General features: G+C 46.3%; 1 protein-coding gene across 1 annotated transcript; it reads left to right on the top strand.

Moving 5' to 3' along the window:
* The first annotated feature begins 350 nt into the window (after nucleotides 1–350).
* Nucleotides 351–15,914, top strand: LOC129029995 (uncharacterized). Its single transcript, XM_063649024.1, has 4 exons — nucleotides 351–443; nucleotides 7,596–7,762; nucleotides 11,620–11,743; nucleotides 14,373–15,914. Exons 1-4 carry the CDS (start codon nucleotides 351–353, stop codon nucleotides 14,727–14,729), a joined length of 741 nt encoding a protein of 246 aa, XP_063505094.1. The 3' UTR covers nucleotides 14,730–15,914.
* Nucleotides 15,915–17,007: the final 1,093 nt, after the last annotated feature.

Raw genomic sequence — 17,007 nt, forward strand, 5'->3', positions numbered from 1 at the left:
CGCAGTCACAAAAGGACAAATATGGCACGATTCCATTCATATCAGGTACCCAGAGTAGATAGAAAGTAGAATGGTGGTTGCCAGGGACTGTGGGGAGGGAAGAGTGGGGAGTTGTTGTTTAATGGGTGCAGAGTTTCAGATATGCTAGATGGAAAGCACTCTGGAGATGGATGGCAGTGATGCATGCATGACAGTGTGAATGAACACTAATGCCACTGAACTGTACACTGAAAAATGGTTAAGATGGTGGGTTTTGTTTTATGTACTTAACCACAATTTTTAAAAAGAGAGAGAGGTATATAGTAGGCAAGAGAGCCTGGACTTCAACAGCATGCACTCTGCATACGTGAATGCGAGGGACAATCGTTTCCTTCATCCTGAAACATCACAACGGCAGAGGGAGCCTTCGGGACATCCAGGTTCCCGCCGTGGGCAATGCCCGTGTGTGTCCTTTGCAGAGCCCATTCTTGCCTGGCCCGTGACGGGACCAGGAGACCCCAGCTCACCTGTGTGCTGATGACATGAGCCGCACCCATCTTGACTGCGGTCTTTTCCTCTCAGCCTGAAGTTTTTTAGGCTTTATGAAGCCTGTGGTCACCTGAGTGCCAGGGAAGAGAAGAAGAGGCAAAGCTGTCATGAAAATTAAGAAAAGCAGTAAGAAAAGGAATTTGGGGTTGGCAGTACATGAAACCTGTCATGCTGAAGCAATGCCCAGCTATGGAGAAAAACCTGCCACTGGGTACCCACCCCTGGCATGCCTCTCTGCTTCTCAGCTCCTTGTCTGCCCCACCCCAAACCCACACCTCCCAGCCACAGCCCCGAGCCCTGGACACACACATCTGAGACCATGCATCTTTTTGACATATCCTTCACCATTCCCAGGGCATCATTACTCAGGCAGCGTCTGTCTCAGAACCTCAGTGTGTGATCCCGGCCCCTGCAGCAGCCCCTTTCCCGCCCATGAGGGGCTTCCAGCTGCTCTGTGCAGGTGAGCAGATCCACTCTCCCCAAAGGCCATCCTCCTTATCTCTTCCCATTAGAATTCTCCGTGAGACTCCAATGCCCACGCGGCTTTCTTTTGTTTTTAAATGTACATGTTATTTGTTTTGGATTTATGTAAACATGAATATGGTCCTACATTCAAAACTGTCTCCAAGTCAAGAGGTTCTGCTTCCCCGAGACCAAGGCACTGACTGGCTGACTGGGTCTCATTCTGGAAATATTCTGTTCACCTGCAACAAATGCACATATAGACAGATACTCACACGTGCATTTTCTTATTTTTCTGCACAAATCATAGCACACTTGGTACACTGGTCTGTGTCTTTACAAATTATTGGAGCTTGTTCCATTTTGGGATATAGAATTTCTCTTTTTTTTTTTTTTGAAGATTGCAGAGTGTTTCACTTTGTAGACACAATTGATTTAACTGGTCCCCTGTGGATGAAGAAGTCATTTCCTAGCTTTTCTGTAGTCAACAGGCTGCAATAAACAACTTTTATATTTGTCATTTTGCTCACATGCATCATTTGTAGGACAAATTCCATTAAGTGAAATTATTTGGTTGAAGAGTATGGGCATTTAATGTTTTGATCAATATTGCCAAAATAATAGAGTCGTTGATGACAGTTATTTAACCTGGAGGTGGCAATGGACTTCAACTGTTGGGGTTGCAGATGGACACTGGGGGGTCTGTGAGTCCTTAGATTTGTAGGCAAAAGTTGTGTGTGTGTATAGGTACATTTTTCTTGGTAACCAAAGCCATCATCAACTCATAAGAAGGGTCTGTGCCCTCTAAATGTTATCTTGCCAACCCAGCTGATTGATCTCCCATCTCTCCTTTCCAAAAGTGAATTTCCCATCCTTTAGAGAGGCCTCTCTTGGACATTCCCTCCTCTGTATCTTTCTCATGGAAAATCTCTTCCTGCCCTCTGTGCCATTCCAAATGGTTATGGCTACTACAGCCAACATTCACCGTGTGCCAGCAGACTCACCAAACCCTCACTAGGGCCGGATGATAGAAGAGCCAATGAGACCCCCACCTCCTCTATTTGATAGACAGGCACACAGAGGCACAGACAAGCTAAATGGCCTACCCACCAGGAAGAGCTGGGATTCAAACCCAGGAGGAATGTTGCTGCATGGTGCATGGACTGGAGGTGAGAGTAGAAGCAGAGAGCTGGCCTCAGGCTTTCTCAGCCCTGGCCACCCCACCTGGGGAACTCTCAACAATGCAGCCTCCCTTACCTGTTCAAGCAGACTCTCTGGGGCAGGACCCAGACCCTGGGGCTTTCTTGAAGTCCCCAAAGGGTTCTAGGAGTAGCAGGACTTGGAGTGCCACCCGGAGGGTAGTGCTCAGGTATGCGCGTATTTCAGAAGCTCTTTGCCCCCACAACACATTTTTTGCTGGCTTCTTTTTCTTTTAAAGCAGTTTTCAAAATAATAAGCATCCTCCAAAAGTAACCAAAGAAGTTTTTGTTTTAAGTATCATTTTGAACTCGTGGATTTCACCTTAGTTGGTGCATTCCAATCCATTGTAGCTATAAGAAGCCCAAGTGGACCCTTCTTTGGCCAACAGGAGCCTGCTGAGTCCTTTTGACCGGACCTGAGGAGCCTTTGGAAGTTTTCTCTCTATCTGGTGTGGTAACATCCAGGTTCAACCTCCCTATCCAAATCTGGCATCAGCCCTTTCTTCCTGGACTTCCAGATTCCAGATTGGAATCTGAATCTGAGTGTTGTTACCCCAGTTCTTATATTCTAGTTCTTAACCAACTTTCTAAACATGAAGGAGCTCTTCTCCATGTTCTAGAGAAGAATAGGTTTTAAAAACCTATTGTTAATATCCATCTTTCCTTAAGACATCCTTTCAAGTTTCAGTTCAGCCTTTTGGAAAATTTATATAAGACTGTGTTTCTTATAGAAAGGGAGTTTGCCAATGTTGTGCTTGAAATCTACTTGCTCTAAATGGCTCACTGTAATCAAATATTTCTCCACTTTGAGGGCCAGCCTTAACCATTGAAAAATATCTCCAGCTCTGTTGAGATACAAAAATAAGCATTAAAATGGGAAGGCAGTTTAGCCCACCACATGAGCTTTAAGAAAAAGTAAAAACAAATACTCAAAGTTTTCATAACTATAAGGAGTCCAACCTAGACTACTTGAGACAGAAATGAGATCATGAACTTTACTGGGTTTCAATCCGCCTGCAGCCCTGGGCTCTGGTCCCTCCTGCTGTTTAGGAGGTAGAGTGGTGTGGAAATAAGAAGTGAGTGACTTTCTTCTGCAGAACATTGATTCTGCAACACTGAAGCCATTGCAGGAAGGTTCCCACGATGTTGGAGCAGATTCCCAAATGTTCAGAGGCCCCTGGCCTGTTGTGAAAGGTAGGACAGGGATCCCTAAGCCATAGCTGGAACCCAGAGAGAGGAGGCCGCTGATGGGCTCCCTGAGACTGCAGGCATGATATCCCCATCAAGGCCCCTAATGCCCCAGGCAGACCTTGGCTGAGGCTGTAGCAGGCCACCCTCTGGCACATTCTAGGAGCCTCTATCTGGCCCCGCCCTTGGCCTTGAAATCTGGTTTCGGGGCAAGAACCACAAGTGTCCTACACCATGTCCAAGTCCCACCACACACTGCCTGTGTGACCTCAGGCCCCAGTCCCCTCTGGTACAGACTATCTCGTGGACTGTGGCAAATATTAAATGTGCAAATGTAAGTAACATGCATATGGCTGTGTCTGGGCAGGGAAGCTTCTGATGGCAAGAGGGGCACCGGGACCCCTCTGCAGGCACTGACTGGCAAGATGGGGCTGAGGTTCCCTTGCTGTCCCCATGCCTGGCACAGGTGAGCTGGCAGTAAGCAGTGGAAGGTATCAAATGGCAGTTCTCTGGTCTTTCCAAGGGAGTTAGAATTGTTCTGTGGACTAAACCAGGCAGTCTGAGTGAATGCATTTTATAAACTGTAAAGCACCTGGTAAACCACTAATAACCAGCATTGTTTGGGTGCTGTTCATGGGCCAGCATCTTAATGCACTTCTCATGGCTTCTTGGCAAGCGCCTTAAATCTGAGCCCTGGTACCTTTCTGAAGCATCAGCAGCCCTTGTCACTGGGATTGACATGCAACAGCACAGTTGACGGGGAGCCAGAGGACAGCGGCTTCCATCCCTCACCATCCCCTCCCTAGGACGAGCCAGCCTTGACTCATTCTCCAGCAGTCTCAGACCAGCCTAGGACTTCCAAAATTCACTTAGATATTGATTGTTAAGGAGGAATTTGCTACCAGAACTGGTGATTTAAGAGGTGGCCACGCTGCTGGAGTTGTTTTCCGGCCCCATAAAGCTGTGATTGTACTCCTTGCTGAGGAGTCTCTGCCTTGTGGTCAACTTCCTGTTCTCTTTTGGCTTCTCATCTCCCTTTTCTTTTTTCTCCTTAAGAGACCATGAATAATAAAAGAAAAAAAAAAAAAAAAAAAAAAAAGAGACCGTGAATATTCCATAAATCCAAAGCCAACTGCCAGACAACAGCATGTGGAAGCCTCAGAAGGGGAAGGGTGACATATCTATGTCTATATATTGGCCAGTTGTAAGATAAGAACTGCTGGTCCCAGAAAGCTAAGGATATAGTTTGGAAAGCAGAACCGAAGTTGTATATCTTTTGGCTGAGCTATACAGAAGGGCGTGAAGGCAGGGCACAGTGGCTCATGCCTGTAATCTCAGCACTTTGGGAGGCCAACGCAGGAACATTTCTTGAGGCTGGGAATTTAAGACTAGCCTGGGCAACACAGCAAGACCCGGTCTCTACAAAAAATAAAACAAAAATTGGCCAGGTGTGGTAGTGTGTGCCTGTAGTCCTACCTACTTAGGAGGCTGAGGTGGGAGGATCATTTGATCTCAGGAGTTGGAGGCTGCAGTGAGCCATGATTGAACCTCTCTCTGCACTCCAGCCTGAGTGACAGAGAGAGACTCTCTCAAGAAAAAAAAAAAAAAAAAAAAAAAAAGCGAGTGAAGTTGTTTGGCCTAGAAAGTTTCTAATACATCATTCAAAACTGAGTTACCCCCACAGACATGAGCTTCCAATCAAAATTCACTAAACATAAGAGGAAACAAGTGAACAAGAATGGAAGTTAATGGAAGTGACAAATTGCAGAATCAAGCTATTAAGGTCAAGTGAATGGAATTTTCAGATATTGAATATAGAATGAATACCAAGCAGGAGTAATAAAAAAAAAAATCCACGTCTCAACACATGGTATCACTGTTTCACAAACTGCAGAATGCCAAAGACAGAGTGAAGACTAAATATAGCCAAATAAGGAAGAGAGATTCCTACAAAATAAGAGTTCAACTGACAGCTGACCTTTCAATGGCAACAATGGAAGCCAGAATACAACAGAATCATATGAAAAAAATATACAACACAGTGGAAATATATCTTGGAAGTGTGGAGAGAAAATAATTGTCAGGGGAAATTTAAGGACATTTTCTAATAAATCAAACTGACTACTAGCCACTGACCTTCACTAAAGAGACTACTAAAGGGTGCACTTCAGGAAGAAAGAAAATTATGTCAGGAGGAAAATCTGGAATGCAAGAATATCTTCATGACTCCCAAAATGGAGAAGAATTTCTTAAACTTTATAAAAAACATAGTCAATAAAAGACTGACATATTCAACTGCATTAAAATTGCAGGCTTAGTTAATCAAAGGAAGCCATAAAGTATGTGAGTGCTAGCAGAATATATTTGCAATGTTTATGACAGCCCATGAAATTTGCACTATTAGCAAGAATTCCTATGAATCAATAAGAAAAAGAAAAATCTATTTTAAAATACTTAACTGATAAAAAAATAAAAAAGACTTTACAGAGGAGGAAATATTAATGGCTAACAAATATACAAAAATAAGCTCTATCTCATTAGTAAACAATTCCACAGTGTCAGTGAGCAACGGGGAATGTGCCACAGCATGCTGTGAGGTTAATGGGGTGAGGGGATGTGGTCCACTGAGGACTCCAGGTCCTCTTTAAAGAGACTGTCACAACTCATTCCAGCCTACTCTGACCTGGGAAATGGGTACACTGTGGCCAGGACCCATGGATTTCTAAAGAAATGACCCAAATATGGATTTTCCATGTGAAATATCCTGTTTTAAATGTTGGCAACTTATTCAGAATTGTTTAAAAGTGTATATGCCAATACTGCTTGAGCCAAGAAGACACATTCACAGGCCAGAGTTGGTCGAGAGTCCCTCTGTTCACGACTTCTGCATTAAACCCTTGAATTTCCTTTTTTTAATTATTTATTTATTTTATTTTATTTTTTTATACTTTAAGTTCTAGGATACATGTGCACAAAGTGCAAGTTTGTTACATACGTATACATGTGCCATGTTGGTGTGCTGCACCCATTAACTCGTCATTTACATTAGGTATATCTCCTAATGCTATCCCTCCCCCCTCCCCCCTCCCCCCACCCCAAAACAGGCCCTGGTGTGTGGTGTTCCCCACACTGTGTCCAAGTGTTCTCATTGTTCAATTCCCACCTATGAGTCAGAACATGCAGTGTTTGGTTTTCTGTCCTTGCGATAGTTTGCTCAGAATGATGGTTTCCAGTTTCATCCATGTCCCCACAAAGGACGTGAACTCATCCTTTTTTACGGCTGCATAGGATTCCATGGTGTATATGTGCCACATTTTCTTAATCCAATCTATCATTGTTGGACATTTGGGTTGGTTCCAAGTCTTTGCTATTGTGAATAGTGCCACAATAAACATACGTGTGCATGTGTCTTTATAGCAGCATGATTTGTAATCCTTTGGGTATATCCCCAGTAACGGGATGGCTGGGTCAAATGGTATTTCTAGTTGTCAATCCTCGAGGAATCGCCACACTGTCTTCCACAATGGTTGAACTAGTTTACAGTCCCACCAACAGTGTAAAAGTGTTTCTATTTCTCCACATCCTCTCCAGCACCTGCTGTTTCCTGACTTTTTAATGATTGCCATTCTAACTGGTGTGAGATGGAATCTCATTATGGTTTTGATATGCATTTCTCTGATGGCCAGTGATGATGAGCATTTTTTCATGTGTCTGTTGGCTGCATAAATGTCATCTTTTGAGAAGTGTCTGTTCATATCCTTCGCCCACTTTTTGATGGGGTTTTTGATTTTTTTCTTGTAAATTTGTTTAAGTTCTTTGTAGATTCTGGATATTAGCCCTTTGTCAGATGGGTAGATTGCAAAAATTTTCTCCCATTCTGTAGGTTGCCTGTTCACTCTAATGGTAGTTTCTTTTGCTGTGCAGAAGCTCTTTAGTTTAATTAGATCCCATTTCTCAATTTTGGCTTTTGTTGCTGTTGCTTTTGGTGTTTTAGACATGAAGTCCTTGCCCATGCCTTTCAACCCCTTGAATTTCCTAACAATCGGATCTGACTTTACCACGACTCAGAGGGGCCAGGCTTCCTTCTCCATTTCCCCCTTGGTTCCCTCCTAACTTCACCTGAGCTTTTAACTAGAGACAGAAAAGAGATGCCCTGCAAAGGGAAATGTGCTCCACACTGGTTAATGAAGCTCCTTCTTTTACGCTTTTATCTTCCAGATATTTGAGTTCTGGGTCTGGATCCTGGTAGCCACCACACAGGTAGCAAACCCATTGCTGCAAGGATGGGTGATATATGTCTCACTCACCTTGTTTCTCATCTCCCTGGTGTTCCTGTTGTCTTCCTTGTTTGGATTTTACAAAAGATTTGAATCCTGGAGAGTTCTGGTAAGAACCAGCAGCATGGCTCCTCCTGAGTGGATGTCCTGGGTTGGGTGAGGACAATTGGTCTTTCTGGGCAGGGAGGGATCCTGAGCTAGGCTCCTATGGAACCAAGACTTTTTATCTTAGTATGTTTACTACCAGGCCAAAATGAAGACATTTCTCTGCAAGAGTAAATCATTCCTTGTATTCCCTTTCACTGCCTTCCGTGTTAGGAGAATACACAATGCCCTGTGATCAAGCATATTCTGATGTGTTTCCCCTAAATTTTCTTCCTGGTAAAATCCTTGGAGCAACACTAAACAAAAAGCTAGTAGGAAAAAAATCACTCCATTCTCAAGGCCCTATCACAATCCCTGTGACAGGTTATTGCTTCCATATCCCACATAAATTTTATACAAAAAAATATATATATATAAAATACACTACAAATAATTTTGGATGTAGATGCTTTCATTTAATATTACATCATTAATTTTTATGTTGTTGCATCATCTCAAAAAATCATTTAGAAGTGTTCCATATTGAACAATTAAAGACATATTTAAAAGTACAAAATATTGTATTATAGGCCCTCATGTAGCCATAACCAAGATTCCAGCATTATCAAGATCTTACCACATTTGTTTCATCTAGCTTTTGTCCCCACTAAGGAATTTTAAGGCAAACTCCAGACATCATGTCATTCTATTCCACACACTTCAGTATGTTTCCAGAAAACCCTGCAAACTTTCTCACATTATCACATGTATACAAAGTTAACAATTCTTCAGCATACCTAAGATAGTATACAGTGGTTCCCCCTATTTCAGGCGGATAAGTCCCAAGACCCCCCAGGGGATGCCTGAATCCTCAGATAGTACTGAACCCTGATTATGCTGTGCATGCACTTCTTTTTTCTTCCTCACAATTTCACAGATAGACAATTCATTCTTATTGTATATCTTAACAACCTCAGCATACTTTTTTCTTTCCTTATTATGTTGAAAATTTTCACCTTTTCACTTAAAGAAAGCACTCTATGACTTCTCTTTGGCATATCCAAATTGCCAGCATCACTACTCTTGCAATTTGGGGCCATTATGAAGTAAAATAAGGATTCTTTGAATGCAAGCACTGCAGTACCACAACAGTCAATCTGATAGCCCAGACGGGTACAACTAACATGGTGGCACAGACAGTGTAGATGTGCTGAACAAAAGGATGATTCACTGAGATGATATCCCAGGTGGCCCAGGGTGGAACAGTGCAAGATTTCATCATGATACTCAGAAAGGCACACATTTAATTGTTAATTTCTGGAATTTTTCATTTAATATGTCAGACTAAGATTGACTTTGGATAACTGAAACATACTGATCTTTATTAATCTGCCATTTTTTATGACATAGACATTACGTTTAAAACACTGTATATTAGTCTAATCTCACACTGCTATTAAGAACTACCTGAGACTGGGTAAATTATAAAGAAAAGAGGTTTAATTGACTCATAGTTCCTCATGGTTAGGGAGGCCTCAGGAAACTTACAATCATGGTGGAAGGTGAAGGGAAAGCAAGGCACACCTTACATGGCAACAGGAGAGAGGTGGGAGGTGAAAGTGCTATATTTTTAAACAATCAGATCCCATGAGAACTCATTCACTATCATGAGAACAGCATAGGGGAAACTGCCTCGTGATTCAATCACCTCCCACCAGGTCCCTCCCTTGATACATGTGGATTACAATTGGAGATGAGATTTGGGTAGGGACAAAGAGCCAAACCATATCATTACACCCCCAGCCCCTCCCAAATCTCATGGCCTTCTCACATTTAAAAACTCAATCATGCCTTCCCAACAGTCCCCCAAAGTTTTAACTTATTCTAGCATTAACCCAAAAGTCCAAGTCTAAAATCTCATCTAAGACAAGGGAAGTCTCTTCTGCCTATGAGCCTGTAAAATCAAAAGCAAATTAGTTACTTCCAAGACACAATGAGGGTACAGGCATTAGGTAAATGCTCCCATTCCTAATGGAAGAAATTGGTCAAAACAAAGGGGCTACAGGCCCCAGGCAAGTCCAAAACCCAGGGCAGCCATTAAATGTCAACACTCCAAAATCTCCTTTGACTTCATGTCTCACATTCAAGTCATATTGTTGCAAAGGGTGGGCACCCAAGGCTTTGGGCAGCTCTACCCCTGTGCCTCTGCAGAGTACAGCCCCTGTAGCTGCTTTTACAAACCGGCATTTAGTGCCTGTGGCTTTTCCAGGTGCCTGGTGCAAGCTGTCAGTAGACCTACCATTCTGGGGTCTGAAGGATGGTGGCCCTCTCCTCACAGCTCTACTAGGTAGTGCTGCAGTGGGGACTCTGTGTGGGGGCTCTGACCCCACATTTTCCTTCCACACTTCCTGAGTAGAGGTTCTTCATAAGGGCTCCACCCCTGCAGCAGACTTCTGCCTGGACATCCAGGCATTTCCATACATCCTCTGAAATCTTGTCAGAGGTTCCTAAACCTCAATTCTTGCCTTTCGCATGCCTGTAGGCCCAACACCATGTGTAAGCTGCCAAGGCTTGGGGCTTACACCCTCTGAAGCAATGGCCCAAGCTGTACCTTGGCCTCCACTGCTGGAGCTGGAGCAGCTGGGATAAGGGTGCTGTGTCCCAGGACTGCACAAAGCAACAGGGCCCTGAGCCTGGTCCACAAAACCATTTTTCTCTCCTAGGTCTCTGATCCTGTGATGGGAGGGGCTGCTGAGAAGATCTCTGAAATGCCCTGGAGATATCTTCCCCATTTGTCTTGGGGCCTCTCATTACTTATGCAAATTTCTGCAGCTGACAGCTTGGATTTCTCCCCAGAACATGTGTTTTTCTTTTCTACCACATGGTCAGGCTGCATATTTTCCAAACTTTTATGTTCTGCTTCCCTTTTGAACATAAGTTCCAGTTTTGGACCATCTCTTTGTGAATGCATATGATTGTACACTTTCAGGAAAAGTCAGGTCACATCTTGAATGCTTCACTGCTTAGAAATTTCTTCTGCCAGATACCCCAAATCATCTCTCTTAAGTTCAAAGTGCCACAGATCTCTAGGGCAGGGGTAAAATGCCACCAGCCTCTTTGCTAAAGCATAGCAACAGTGACCTTTATTCCAGTTCCCAATAATTTCCTCATCTCCATCTGAGACCACCTCAGCCTGGATTTCACTCTCCATATCACTATCAGCATTTTGGTCAAAATCATTCAACAAGTCTCTAGGTAGTTCCAAACTTTCCCACAGAATCCTGTCTTCTTCTGAGTACTCTGAACTGTTCCAAACTCTGTCCATTACCCAGTTCCAAAGTCACTTCCACATTTTCAGGTATCTTTATAGCAGTGCCTGACTTTAAGCACCAATTTTCTGTATTAGTCTGTTCTCACACTGCTATAAAGAAGTATTTGAGACTGGGTAATTTATAAAGAAAAGACGTTTAATTGGCTCACAGTTCTGCATGGCTGGGGAGGTCTCATGAGACAATCATGGTGGAAGGTGAAGGAGAAACAAGGCATCTTTATATGGCAGCAGAAGAGAATGGGGAAGTATCACACTTTTAAACCATCAGATCCTATGAGAACTCCCTCACTATCACGAGAACAGCATGGGGAAACCGCTCCCATGATCCAATCATCTCCCACCAGGTCCCTCCCTCAACACATGGGGATTACAATTCGAGGTGAGATTTGGGTGGGGACACAGAGCCAAACCAAATCACACAGCAAACAAAAAAAGCAGGAGTTTGTGGGGCTGGCCTGCCTCATTTGCTCATTTTTTACAGCTATGCAGCCAAAAAGGAAAGTGTTCACCTGAGTGACATGGCCATATGTGGCTCTGCTCTGCATTTCCATGACAGCCTGTACCATCGGACCACTGGCATTCTGTACATGAGCGCTGCTGCCCTACAAGTACATGTCATGATCGTGTCTGAGGCCCAGGACCTGAGAAACTACTACATTAACATGGCAGCCTTGGTAAGTGAGCTGGCTGTGGACAGCAAGTCTTGGCTGGAGGATGTTTAGTGCAGGAGGCCTAACTCTGCTCGTGCTGTATGGACCCTGAGCCTTCAAGTGGAAGGAGCCATGGGGCAGGGGAGAGGGATGCTTGTCCCTGTAAACATGTGTACCCACATTCAGGGGTCTTCTTTTACCTTCTATCGTTCCCACCCCAGTTTTCCTCTCTCTTAGACACCCCCACATTGTCTGCAGAATTTTTTTTTCCAAAACACAAATTGGAACAGGTGTCTCTCTTCTACTGAAAATCCTTCAATGGCTCCTACTGCCTTTGGAATGGGGCCCACATCCTTCAGCATGACTGAACTATTCCAGTGTCCTTTGTGTCAATCACAGAACCCCACAGGGGTAATGTACTGGTTGTGGGACCATGGCAATGTGGTCCAGCCACAGGGTGGAGAGAGCAGGGCCCCCAGGCTTCAGGTCCCCTGGGGCCTCCCGAGTCTGCCACTTACCAGCCAGCTCTCCTCTCCTTCCCTTGTGGAATGGCACCTTCACATGGCAGAGAGCTCACAGTGACACATTCCTCCTTTGAAGTGTATATTAGTCCATTTTCACGCTGCCAATAAAGACATACGCAAGACTGTGCAATTTACAAAAGAAAGAGGTTTATTGGACTCACAGTTCCACATGGCTGGGGAGGCCTCACAATCATGGTAGAAGGCAAGGAGGAGCAAGTCACATCTTCCATGGATGGCACTAGGCAAAAAGAGAGCTTATGCAGAGGCACTCTCATTTTTAAAACTATCAGATCTCATGAGACCCATTCACTATCACAAGAACAGCACAGGAAAGACCCACTCTCATGATTCAATCATCTCCCACTGGGTCCCTCCCACAACACGTGGGAATTATGGGAGCTACAGGATGAGATTTGGGTGGGGACACACAGCTAAACCATAGCAGAGTGGCCTAACCTTCCTGAATCCTACCTTGAAAACTTCCAAGGAAGGACTCCAACACCAAGGCTACATCTCTTCCCATCCCTGGATCAGTCACTGTGGCCAGAAGGCCCCATGTCAGCCTGGCGACTCTTGCAGGCTCATGTGGCCATGGCAGGAGGAAGGGGTACATGGTGGGGTGCTGTCTTCAGAGTAAGTATGGGGTTCCAGGGAGCACTGTGACCCTGTGGGGTGGCCACAAAATATCTCAGCTGCCTTCCAGCCTGTCTGCCTCCCTTCCCCCCTCATCAGGTGAATTTAACTTCCTAAACTTGCAAGTCCAGAAGTGACCCCTGGGGCCCTCCATGACCCAGCCTGTCCCCGGCAAGGCCCCCTGCTGTTCACCCATGGTCAGCTGCCCCAGCTACACCACCCTCCTCACTGCCCATGAGCACACAGACATGCACTCGCATGGGACCTTGGCAGGGGTAACTGCCTGGTGGCTCCTGCCTCCTTCTGTCATCTTGACAGGGCCTTCCCTGATGGCCCCTCCTCTGAGACTTTGGCATTCCGCTTTCCCCTTCCCTGCTTCATTTTCTCTCAGGCATTTACCTCCATCTAACCCATGGATGTGCTAGTTATTATCTTGCTGCCATCTGCTTCTTATCTCTCAAATGTAAGCTCCATGAGGGCAGGAATTTTTGAATATTTTCTTCACTGTTATACCCACAGTTGTTCTTGAAGGAAAGCAGGTGCTTAAAAGATATTTGTTGACTGACTGAATGAATGAGGAGCATGTGAGTGGACAGTGGGGCAGAGTGGAGCTGGGATGGTTGGCAGGGCCCAAAACGTGTTGAAGGTGACGGCCCCTACCCTGAGAAAAGAGCAGAGCCATCACACAGCTTCAACGTGGGGCAAAACAGTCGTGTTCTCCCCATGAGTGAGAAGTGTCCTCACTTATCCACTTCTGCCTGCCCTGCCCAAATCGTGGAGCAGATTTGAGGGGCAGGGCAGGCAGAAGTGGAAAAGTGAGGCCATGAGGAGTCCTGGCCTGGGATGCCAGTGGCTGAGACAAGGGAGAAATTCATGTCCCATGAGCTAGGCACGGAAATCAGTAGTCTTTGGGGTGGCTTTGCACATGGCTGGCAAGGGAGGCAGGAGAAGTCAGGGGCCACAGGCGTCAGGCTCAGAAAGCGGGGCGAGAAGAGGACCCTGGGGCCCACTGGGTTTGTGAGGCTTGTGAAGAAACGTCAGAGGCTCAGTGTGAGCCAGGAAGAGCTGGAAGAGGTCTGAACATTCACAAGGAGCTGACGAGCCGCTCAGAGCAGAGTTCTGGGCCAGCGAGTGGAGGTGTAGGGGCAGTCAGAGCACGGGTTTTCTGGAGGTGAGCAGAGGAGAGCAGGCCTTGGGCAGGAGGTCAGCGTGGGACGTGGGCCCAGGGCCGGGGTGGAGGCGAGCCTGCTTCACAGCCGGGTGCAGATGAGACGGAGACTGCAGTCGGGGCAGGACACCAGGATAGCCCCAGGGACACCCTGATGGAGAGTTTCCAGGAGAGGGAGTCGTTGGCCAGGGGTTGCTCCCCTCAGGCCAGGCAGGAGGCTAGGAGGCAGGGTCATGCATGCCCTCCTGGGCAGCAGGGCTGAAGGTCCCTGGGGGTGGGCAGGAGCTGGCACTGCTGTCTCTAACAGTCACTCTCCACCTCCTTCGAGTTCTTTGCCTTCGTCACCATGCTGCTCTACATTCTCCATGCCTTCAGCATCTATTACCGCACAGGCACCAGGCCAAGGGGGAAATGCTCTTTGAGAGCCCTGATTATTTCTCCCCAAAAGCAGCTTCCAGTGCTTGCCATCTGGATGATAAACAGAAGATCCACTAAAACATCCACAGGATTAACAGAGCTTCCTTGCAGACTAAGCGATGACACCACACTTTGGACATTTAAATTCACTCTACTGAATAGGAGGAAGCTTTCATTTTCTTTTTCCTGGGAAAGTAACTGTCTCTTGGAATTATCTGACTGTGAACTTGCTCTTCTAGCAAACTCACATCAAAGCCCTCACTGTTGAGAATCCCAGCTCCACTGTCAAGCCTGTTTAGGAATTTTGCCTCAGCTGTGGGCTTCCCTAGAGTAGGTTCAGGGAAATACTCAGACTGATTCTCTTGAAATTGAAGAGGTGCCGCCAAGGCCTTCAGATCTAATGCAGATCCACAGACCTTGTTCCTGGTCTTTGTTCAGCCTGCGCTAGGGAGCCGCGGTCCCGCGTTCCCAGGGAGGCTGTCAGGGTCAAGCCACCCTGCCCACCACCCTCCCACTTCCCCTCCCCTTTCCTCTCCAGCATTGGGATCCAAGGAAAATCTGCATGAAGCCAATTTTGAGGGTAGATGTGTGTGGAAAATAAATCATTATACAGTAAGACCTGGGGCTTGACGGGTGGGGAATGGGGAGGGAAGGGCATAGCCTGCTCCTCCATGAGTCTGACATCTCAGAAACTGCACAGCTGCCAGATGCCTGGGTCAGGACTCCAAGACCCCACCTCTTAAGGACTAGAAAATGCCTGGTTCCTCAGAAAAGACCCTCAGGGAAGAAGGTGAAAACATTACATCCAAGGATTCTCCTGCCACAACCACATTGGAAGAAAATGCTGCCGCATCATCTCAGCGAGGAGTGAAGGACCCATGTCCCAGGAACCGCGCTCCTCCACCTGCACTCACCCCCCTCACATTCTCTTAAGCACCCGGTGGCCCTCCGAGGCCTGGCGGAATGGTGGTGCCCACGGGGTTGGGCCAGGGCTCAACGGGCAAAGTTGTGCACACTAAAATATCAAATCAAGGTGCTTGGTTTTAAAGTAAATGTTTTTCTAAAGAAAGCTGGCTCTTCTGCTGACCCAGATGAGTAGGGCACAGCCCTGTAACTGCACTTGCCTTCTGTCATTTGGAATGAAGTAAATTATGAGAAAGGGGCTTGTCTTAACTGATTCGAGTGCTTACAGTTTGGTATCAACCTTTTTCCCCTCCTGGGGTTTGCAGGGGCAGGGACAGAACTACAGGAGTCCTGGGAAAGAAAATTCTGGCTTCATTACTGCTCACTGCTCACTTTCTGATCACTCTGATACTTTTTTTTTGCAACCTGATACCTTGAAAAGCCACCATGTGTCTCCCTTTTGTTGCCGGGCAGCTGTCTAGGATGATCACTGTTTCATATTTACTAAGTAGCCACATGCAAATAAAAGTTGTTTGTGTGGTAAAAAGGAGCAGTTGGTCGACTTCATCTTGTTAGCATCTGGAACTGGCCATCAGGTCCTAGGTGCTGCCAGTAATTTCACTAAAAGCACCCCTTGGAGCATTTCACAACCCAAGTTTTGAGCATGGGAGCTCAGCCCACCCGGCCTTGCTTCTAGAGCAAGAGTGAAGGGAGGTCACATTTGTCTCCAGGGCTTTGGGTTTATAATGTCATTTGCACTTCAGTAAGGACAGTTTGGGTGCAAGTTCCAGAAACCAAACTCATACAGCTTAGGCAAAAATGGGAGTGCACCAGTAGGGGCTGGGAGAGGTGAAGAAGGCTCAGTAGGAGGAGAGCTGACCCCCGCATGGCTCTCTGCTGCACATTGGCCATCATCTCCTGCCACATTGCAAGACTTGTCCAAGTCTCAACAAACACTGGCCTCCCATCCCCTGTACAGACACTAGAGGCTCAGCCTGGGCCCCCAGAGTGCACCTGCAGCTGTTGCAGTGCTGCTACCTTTCTGCCTTGAGGGGCAGCCCTCCTCTCAGTGTAGGGGTCTCCCTAGGCTCTCGTCTTCTGAAGGGAACACCCCGAGGCTCTCCACAGGCTCCTCAGAGGCTCCAGCTGGAGTGGGCTCTGGGGTAAACTTCACGGGCTTTCTCCTTTCCAGGTGCTGCACCAGTGGTTTCCCCTGGACTTCCCAGGATCCTGCACCCAAGTCTTGTCTCAGGGTTGGCTTTGGGGGAAACTTAGACCCAGATATCCTACAACCATCTCCTGAGGCCCCAGCATGTGCTGGGCACCGGGGTGCAGTACCTTGAAACACAGAGTCCCACCTGCCACACCAGATGCCCCACACCGAGCAAGCAGCTCTGACTGGCAGCTTTGTCCAGGAGAGCCAGAGGCTCTGCTTTGGCCAATAACTGGGCTCTGATCTTTAAAAGATAGAGGAAAAAGCACAATAAAATGTTAAAATATGAAAAACAAACAATATCCTAATCTCTGGGGTTTGCCGCAGAGAAACTAGCAGCCCTACTTCCCACCCCAGAAGGAATCTGCAGGGAAGCACATCTCAGTAATAACTAGATGCTGGACTTGAGAGTCAAAGGCCAGCTCCTGTT

Source organism: Pongo pygmaeus, chromosome 12, assembly GCF_028885625.2.
Source record: "Pongo pygmaeus isolate AG05252 chromosome 12, NHGRI_mPonPyg2-v2.0_pri, whole genome shotgun sequence".
NCBI classification, from domain to species: Eukaryota; Metazoa; Chordata; class Mammalia; order Primates; family Hominidae; genus Pongo; species Pongo pygmaeus.

Bases quoted from the DNA above. Each gene is read 5' to 3' on its own strand.
- LOC129029995 (XM_063649024.1), top strand. From the start codon at position 351: ATGCGAGGGACAATCGTTTCCTTCATCCTGAAACATCACAACGGCAGA. The intron at 444-7,595 runs GTGTGTCCTTTG...TTTATCTTCCAG, and splicing joins CCGCCGTGGGCAATGCCCGT to ATATTTGAGTTCTGGGTCTG. The intron at 7,763-11,619 runs GGTAAGAACCAG...TCTGCATTTCCA, and splicing joins TTTGAATCCTGGAGAGTTCT to TGACAGCCTGTACCATCGGA.